The 8,939-nt window shown below is 44.3% G+C and overlaps 2 protein-coding genes across 12 annotated transcripts in view; both read right to left on the minus strand.

The window, feature by feature from the left end:
- kif13a (kinesin family member 13A) overlaps positions 1-4,363 on the minus strand; it is a 37,102-nt gene extending 32,739 nt beyond the window's left edge. For 10 of the 11 annotated variants that reach the window (XM_034610176.1, XM_034610173.1, XM_034610174.1 and 7 more), the window contains exons 1-2: positions 3,989-4,361; positions 3,704-3,794 (exon numbers count right to left, since the gene is read on the minus strand). In XM_034610176.1, the coding sequence (XP_034466067.1) occupies positions 3,704-3,794; positions 3,989-4,043 (146 nt within the window). In that variant the 5' untranslated portion in view covers positions 4,044-4,361. Of the gene's footprint in view, positions 1-3,703; positions 3,795-3,988 lie in introns of all 11 variants that reach the window. The other variant, XM_034610181.1, reaches the window with a different exon arrangement.
- A 1,187-nt stretch (positions 4,364-5,550) lies between these two features.
- LOC117776354 (E3 ubiquitin-protein ligase NHLRC1-like) lies at positions 5,551-7,103 on the minus strand. The gene has a single exon (XM_034610216.1). The coding sequence runs from the start codon at positions 6,897-6,899 to the stop codon at positions 5,634-5,636; it is 1,266 nt and encodes a 421-aa protein (XP_034466107.1). The 5' UTR covers positions 6,900-7,103; the 3' UTR covers positions 5,551-5,633.
- Positions 7,104-8,939: the final 1,836 nt, after the last annotated feature.

Below are 8,939 nucleotides of genomic sequence, written 5' to 3' on the forward strand. Positions count from 1 at the left end.
GCCTGCAGATAACACAGTCCAGTGGAGATAAACCCAATTGAGCTTCTGTAGCCATTAGTGATAAGAGCAAGATTAGAGTGGAAATTACAAGCTTGGTTACGGACAGCATTACACAGAGGCATGGTTCCACTGATCGTCTTGAAACGCTGGACTGCAGAGCTACAGAAGCATGGAGGGGAGAAAATTAAAGGGGTATTTTCATCTGTGCAAAGACAAATATTTAGTTCGTAGTAGAGCTACAATGAAAAAAAGAGGAAAGATAAGCACCTTCCTCGGGCACAAACCAGACTCCAGTGTATCACTCTACAAAGCTAATTGTGATTAGCTTTGGACTTTGCAAATGACTCTAGATTGAAATATAGAAGGTTTGCATGAGTAAGATAGGGCTAGACTCGCTGGCCCTCTATTCAAATGTTACACGTTGAGGGACAGGCTGGGGCATGATAGATGTAATATGGCCCCATTGTGTGAGTCGCAGGGTATTTTCTTGTCACGATGCTCAAAGGCTCATTCCCCCGTGCAGACAGCAGCCTCAGGTATTTCTCCTGCCTCTCCACCCCCCACCTTCATTGTGTCTAAACCCCAGAGGAGAGCAGACTGGCGCGTGAAAACAAAACCACTTTCCCAGATTCCCGTTTCAAATATGCCATTCGTGCAAGCTTAATAGGCAGATGAAAGATGAACCTCGGGAAACTTAAACCTGTCGCCCTGGAGTCAAAATCCATGTTTCATTTTGCCCACCGCCAAGATTATCGTTCATTTCTCAGGGAAAATAGGAGCCAGGGGGGAAGGAGTGATGGGGTGGTGGTGGGGGGGGGGGATCACGAGTGTCGCTATAATGCTCGCCGGTGCAAAGAATGAGGCTTAGCCAAAAGAAAATCCATTATATTTCTTCAAATTCTTTACGTGACTTACATGTTTTTGTGCTGTGTGGTCTGAGCGAAACCTGATCAAAACACAGCGACCTGGAAAGTTCTTAGATAGATACTTTATTGATCCCAGGGGAAATCTAGGCAATTAATTAATGACTACCAAAAAGGTACTGGTTCAATTCCCCTCACTAGAGACTTTTTGTCATCGAGGTAAACTATCAGGGTTAAAAACACGTTTGCTTAGATCTAAACTATCCGGTATTATAAAATCTACAGCCTGAGAAATTAACAGGATTTCTGTTCATTTCACGTGTCTACACAAAAACATTTATTGCTGTTCCCTTTCTGAGGACGTGCTTCTCATGAGAGAGAAGCACGGTTCCCAGGATCTTGGCCCCCGCAGCCATATTTGGCACGTTAATACCCACTAAATCTGACACATTTCCAACACACAGGAACAGGTGTCTTCAAAATAAGGCAGAGTCTTTCAGGGTATCCCCTCATGTGGCTCCGCAAGCAGCCGAGAGGAAAATTATATGGTTGCAGAAAACCATGGCAGCCTAAACACAGAGACCCAAAACACACACGGCACTGAAATGTTAACAAGTAATTATGTGCCTGGACTACACTATAGAAAAGAAATCTGACATAGTAAAAACAAGGTCACTGCACAGTTACTTGATGTACTTTAGGCCACGACGGGAATCCTTTGCACGACAGACATGATATCTACATCTGATATGGAAACTTCTGCTGTATAAAAATGAGAAATATGTTTGTGTCTCACTCAACAACATGGCAGCGTTGTCGCTCCTCTGACCTCCCACCCACAACAGTGTTTTGTTGTGTTGTCCTGTATCCTGTATCCACATATGTTAGCAATGAGCGCGGCTTGTTTAATTGCCAGGAACGCCGCCATTGTGTGGCAATTTCTGTTCCTATAATAACCCTAAATGCAGGTTAATGCGCGGACCAGAGCTGCCGGGCGAGTGAGCTCGATACTGTTTAATACTGAAACAGCAGAGAAAGTGTTACTCTTTAACAGGTCTGGATCGGGGGCATGGGAAAAAGCCTTGACGGTGGCTAGCTGCTCCATTTACTTCGAATTAATTTTGAGCAGACACAATGTGGACTTGTACTGCACCCTGAGGAGTTGTTTGTTCATTTGAATTCATCAGAAAGGACATTTTGACTGATAAATGAACAAATTTAAAACAAGTGGATTCGGGGTTTTCCCCTAAATGAGCATTCTTTTACAGTTACTTGCTCTTGTGGATAATGAGGTCAGCTGTCTAATCATGTGTGATACCAACAGCAGAGGAGCGCAAACAAACCAAGCGCGAAAATGTAGAAAACTGCCTCAAGTACGATCGATGGGGGAAACCGATCTCTGACAGTTGCTAACAGGCCTGGCATTTTGAAGAATGACTTCACAAGCACGCAGCCATCATTAGCCTACATGTTGTGCGACTCCAGACATCCCCCTCTGTTGCAGTCGGAAAGCATGTCAGCATGTCACAGACGGCAGACACCGCAGCTCACTGTGCGCAGGCCAGACAGTAAAAACATTGAGAGGATGCTTTTTTTTCTCCGACTTTTTGTGTGCCACAATGAAGTGAGCAGCATCCTTTCCATTTTAAAAGCAGCCCTGGTGTGGTCTTACTCCACTTGGAACGCCACATTATTCAAATGAGTCCTGACTGCGGGAGATTTACGGTAAATACCCTGAGGCTCCACATTAATCTCTCCTGTCTAGGAGGCGTCTTCGTGTGTCGGGCATTCTCAGCCGCCTCTTGAAACTCCACATCTGATACCCAAAATATGCAGAGCACTGTTTCTATTACTATAACGCTGAGGTGATTAGTGTTGGAAAGTTCACATGAATTACATAACAGAATATCATGTGGCAGGCAGGTGAGCAACAGATACCACGTCCTGTTCCTTTGTGTACACTGCATTCGTTTACTAGAGAAAGTGTTTGGTTTGAATTCAAGTAACGGTTTCCTTATATTGGCCTGGGCGATAAAACAATATCAATAATTATCACGATATCACTTTCATCAATAGCAATATAGAAAAAGTCCAAGAAATATCTGTGTCATTGTCTGTTTTGCAAGTGTTTGTCTTTCTCTGTCCATAAGGACAAGTTTAAACCTTCACTCAGGGTCAAAGATCAGTATTTAAACTATTTGAAATAATAATGTGACATTTTTCATGATAATTATTGATATGGACTGAGGTGAAAGTATTGATCTTGATATCACATTTGGCCACATTGCCCCTCCCTACAGGTTTACTCATCGGTGTGTTAGGACCATGTGTTTTCAGGGATGGGCGATAAAACCATATCAATAATTATCGCAATATGATTTTCATCAATAGCAATATCAGAAAAAGTCCAATATATATATACTGCTTAAGCATTGTGCAAACAAAGTGAGGAGATGTAAAACGTCATTGATCTACCTCAAATTTGTAAAATGTTTAGTCATGTTATGCTCATAAAGAACTCAGGAGCAAATATTAGCCTTTAAACAAATTTAAAATAATGATGTGACATATATCGTGATAATTATCGATACAGACACATAAGAAAATATTGATCTTAATAATAAATAAACAGATACAACACTGCATGTTATTGCAAGTGTATAACAAGCAGGGTGTGACAATGAGGTTATGAGAGAGTGCACTCTGCATTGTTCTGACATTTCACCCACTGCAGACACCCGGAGCTCCAGATGACGGAGCCGCAGTGCTCTCACTGAAACATGTGTGTTTCTGACATGTTAGCATGTATCGGCTGCGGGCAGAGTTTCAGCTTTGTTTACCTGTTCTCTCCTTTTGCATTGGAGGGCGGCGGGTGAAGAACAGTTTGGTTGTCCTCCATGTCCACGACACATTTTGTGTTCAGCTCAATTTCTGCAGAGAGAAGTTTGTTGGGGGAAAAGTAAAAGCAGAGCGCGGGGGTGTGAAAAAAAAGCCCCAAATCTCTGCCTGTGAAACCACACACTGGCCCCAGACGCAGCTCGGGGCTCAACGCAGCTAACGGAGAAAGGAATGAAAAGTTTTTTGTTTTTTTTTAATGGTGGAAGAAGCGTCGTGTGAACACTCACCCCTGCGGTTCATGGGCCGGACTCTCACTGCAACTTTTACCTTGGTGTCCGACATTTTCGTCCACTTTCGTCACTCCCACCCTGTCCCGTCTGTCTGCGAGCCGCCGAGAGTCTAGTCCGTGAATCCCCCCGACGAGAAACCCGGGTTTGTGCCGGAAAACCAGGGCAGCAGACTCTACTCAGACGGCCCCGAAAAGAGTCCAGAGCCCGGGGAGGAGACACCGGAACATGTTCATTTATCTTCCGTTAAATCCAGCCTGGGTTTGCCTCTCGTACAGATCCAGTATCCTGCTGCAGGCTCAGGCAGCATCTCCACCGCCATCTTCCTCCGCTGGGAGCTCGACTGTTGCTGCTGCTGCGGCTGCTGCTCTGACCGAGAGAGAGAGAGAGAGAGAGAGAGGGAGGGGGGGAGAGAGAGAGAGAGGGTGGGGGGGGAGAGAGAGAGAGAGAGAGAGAGAGGGTGGGGGTGAGAGAGAGAGAGGGAGAGAGAGAGAGAGAGGGAGAGAGAGAGAGAGAGAGAGAGAGAGAGAGAGAGAGAGAGAGAGAGAGAGAGAGAGACAGACAGACAGACAGACAGACATAGAGAGAGTGAGAGATAGAGAGAGAGAGAGACAGTGAGAGACAGACAGACAGACATAGAGAGAGAGAGAGAGAGAGAGAGAGATAGCGACAGACAGACATAGAGAGAGAGACAGACAGACATAGAGAGAGTGAGAGATAGAGAGAGAGACAGACAGACATAGAGAGAGAGACAGACAGACATAGAGAGAGAAAGAGAGAGAGAGAGAGAGACATATATTTGATTTTTGTCATCCCTCTTTATTTAATCCTTGTTGTTTCTCGTTTACACACAAACACCAACAAATATTTACATGATTTCTCTTCCATAAACCAGTTCTCCATCTTTCACAGAGCACAACACCTTCCCGCAGCTCCACACACACTCAAACTTTTCCACATTGTTCTTAGTGCTGTAATAGAGAGAGAGAGAGAGAGAGAGTGAGAGAGAGAGAGAGAGAGAGAGAGAGAGAGAGAGAGTGAGAGAGAGAGAGATATTTAGAGGTTTATTGAAAGACTTAAATTAACAGAGTCTATAAAGATGACATCATCTCTCTCTCTGCAGCACCTATGGCAGGAGTTCCCTTTATTTATTTATTTTGTTCCTTATTTTTTGTTTCTTTAGATTTAATGTATATATTTGTGTTGGCTTCTTTTTTTTTAAATTTTATTTCCCTTTATTCTCTATAATTTTATCCTAAAATTAAGGAATTTGTCTACCCTTTGTGGCCTTGTAGACATAAATGACGAGCATTTTTCAGGTGATTTCTGTTTTCTTCAGATTGTTTGACTGGAAGAAAGGTGAAAGTGTATTTCACAAGAAATCTGCAAGATCATACAGGTATAGAAATATAATAATGTTGGGGAAATCAATGTATGTATGTGTACTTTGTGCAGTTTCAAAAGCTGGAACAATAACAACATGACACAAACATTACTTTGACACAGGCTATAGCACCCAGTATATTCACATTTTTCATTTTTAATACAAAGGTTTTTTTCAATGTAAATCTTTGCTATTATTTAGAAATGCTATTGCCTCATCACTTAGTAATACAATAAAATGTTAAGCTACATTTCACACACTCTAGGCCTGTTCACACATGAGCTTTGTCGTGGATCCAGTGTCAGATTTGACCATATAAATCTTGACTGCATGCTCTCCACTGTCCAGAATGATGAGCATGTTGTCCAGTGTCACCAGGCCGACTGGGCGGATCAGGTGGTCCCCCACAAGAGGAGTGAGGACCGGGCCATTCTGCAGCTTCCCCAGACTCCAAACCATCCCCTGTTTACAGTCAGTTACCAGCACATCTCCATCTGCGTCGAACACCACACCTGACATGTTCAGCCTGACTGTGGACTGCAGAGTCAGGCTGAAAGTGTCTGTCTGATGGAGCAGGTGGAAGTCTTTGTTGAACACTTTCAGCCTTGTGTGTTGTTGCCTCACTGGTGGAGGTGTGTGGTCGGTTAAATGCTCCATCACCGCAGTGTTCCCTGTCACTGGACAGCAGGCCACTGCTTTTGGCTGCTGGAGCTCAGAAATGGCCGTACGATGCTCCAGAACAACACCACGAGTATAGTCCACTTTGACATGGAACAGCGCGCCTGCCTGGATGTCTGTGACCAGGAGGTGCCCATCGCCGTCTGTGCCCACACCCCAGGGCACCTGGAAGGAATCCCTGACCGTCAACACGTGGTTCCCTCTGGAGGTGAAAATCTTCACAGCTTTGTCCCCTGCATCAGTCACCACCACGTAACCACAGGGAGTCACCGCCACATCCACTGGGTACCAGAGCTCTCCACTGGCTTGTCCTCTTCGCCCAAAACTGTTCAGCAGTTTGCCCTGTGGGCTAAACACCACCACCCTCTTCTCTCCATCATGGACCACCACTATTGTCCCTGAGGACCCTAAAACAGCTATCCCAGTGGGGTTGATGAGAGTCCCCCAGCCACCAAAAGCTGAGTGGAGGTGCAGGGCTGAGGATGTCAGTCCTGCAGCCGACTTAAATCCCCCTGTCGCCCTGTGAGGAGGAGCAGAGGATCTGGGACTCCGGGACAACAGCAGCTCCTGGAGGTCACAAATAGCCTGGCAGTGGGAGGTGCTGTCAACACTGCACATCTGTCGACAAAACGGGCACTCCAGCTTCCTCAGGAGAGGGTGGGACAGAGCTGTGATGCATTCCAGACACAGTACATGGCCACAGGAAAGGTTCCGTGGTCTGCGTTCTCTCTGCTGGCTGCTGAACTTCTCGAAGCAGACTTTACACTCCAGCAAATTGATCTGAGCCTCTCTCAGGATGCCCTCAGGACTCAGGCTGCCACAACGTCCGGGACCACGATTCACAGCCATGACTGAAATACCTCCAAGGTCACAGAGCGATCACTCAGCTGAGGCAGGCAGCCAGAGGTTTAGGAAACTAAAAGACAAAAAAAAAAGACTGATAATTTAAGAGAAATGGAGCGAATGATGAACAGAGAGGGAATAAAGCACACGCACTCATGTCCTGAGCTTTAGGCCCAGAAAGTCACGTGACATTTTTGCATTTACAGCACTGAGGCTCTCTGCTGCCCTCCTTTGGAAATCAAATTAGACACGAGACAAGCTGGAGAGGTTGAGTGGTTACAGATCCTATATTTTGGAAAGGACAGCCTCCTTAGAGCACATTCAGCAGACAGCATTCCTTTTTTTAAACGCATATGAAGTATTAAAATAGAAAGCTATGTGGCTAGATTTCAAAGCGAGTATCTCCAACAGGTGTTACACGGTGCCACGCCTTAATACTCACTGTGAGGGGATACATGTGGTTATTTCAAGGACTTTCTTCCAGGAGACTGAATTTCTAGCTGTACCTCTGCTACTACTCTTCATGTTTTGCACTATCTGACTTTTTTCGAAAGGGAACATCAAGTGTCTCTTGAAATACAGGTTGCTGTAGGTCAGCATGATGAAGCTATTTCAGTCTCTGAGTTTCAGGGTGTGCAGATGTAGTGTAATCTGATCCGAGCCGGGCAGCGTTTGAGTCAGCCAATCTGGCACTGCTCCGCTGCAGCATGGTGCTCTTTAAGGGTCGAGCAAGGTCATTCATGATTCCCTATTGTTGAGTGCACAGAGTGGCCCCTACTTGTGTGGACGTGATAGCCAGTTCATGAAGAATTTGTTAAATGAGTAATAAAAAACTTTTACTGTTGAAAGTGAGGTGTAAACACCAAATTAGAATGACCTCCCTGCAGTTGTAGGTCTCCTGCGACCACTGAAGTTTAGATTTACATAAAACAAATGGCAGACTCATGAGGTCACAATGGCCTTTGACCCCTTAAACCTAATCAGGTAATCTGTGAGTCCAAGTGGCAACTGGTCAAAATTTGAAGAGATTCCGTGAGGGCAGACTTGAGATGTCATGTTCAAGAGGCCAAAAACATGGCTTGTGAGGCCACTATGACCTTGACCTTTTGACCAGCCAAACCAAATCAGTTAATCCTTGAGTCTAAGTGAACATTTGTGCCAAATTAAACAAAATTCCCAAGAATCTTAAATTCTTTAGATAAAGCTTTACGAGGCAAAATAAGGTTTCGTGAGGTCACAGTGACCTTGACCCCCAAATTCTTATCAGGTCATCCAAGTCCAAGTAAATGTTTGTGTCTGATGTAATGAAGGTGCTTATGCGTGTTCCTCAACTGAACAAATAAATACAAAATTTGAGGAAATCAGGGGGTCTTGAGATATTGCTTTCACAAGAAGGGGATGGGCGGACGGACGGTCCCACAACATAATACATAGAAATTAGGGACGATCCTTTCAACAGTAACAATTTAATAGGAGATGTAAAATATTTTAATATGTTTCATTATTTCACAGTGAAAAAGAACAGCACAAGTCATTTTCAGCAGATTTGTTTTTTTTGGCAAATGACATTTGAAATCCAGAGACATGGTCCGTTCCACAGAGGTCAACGTCTGGATTGTCAAGGACTATGAGGGATATATCTGTACTGAGATGCTATAATGAGGGCAGTGGAATTGAACACAAAAAGCCCAAGTGCAGTCTTGATAGAAACAGAAAAGTTTAGATAAAAAAAAAGACCATGCAAACAGGCACAATGGGTGAATTAAAATGTTACAAGTACAGAGAAAGACATAAGAAGAACAATACTGGCATCCTGATGTGTGGTGTGATACAACCATGTGTTGACTATTCTAAACATTTCCTTACTAAAACAAGTGAAATAATTTGGGAGCCATGAAAATGCACCAAATTCAATGACAAGCAGGTCGACAGTAGAACAAAAGCACACGCACACAACAGGAGGAGCCAGACAACACATGCAGGGATTTTGAATAATTGCCCACCTTTTTCAGTACAGTGAAAAAAAAAAAATATATAGCAGCCACA

This window comes from Hippoglossus hippoglossus, chromosome 16 (genome assembly GCF_009819705.1).
Source record: "Hippoglossus hippoglossus isolate fHipHip1 chromosome 16, fHipHip1.pri, whole genome shotgun sequence".
Lineage (NCBI taxonomy): Eukaryota > Metazoa > Chordata > Actinopteri > Pleuronectiformes > Pleuronectidae > Hippoglossus > Hippoglossus hippoglossus.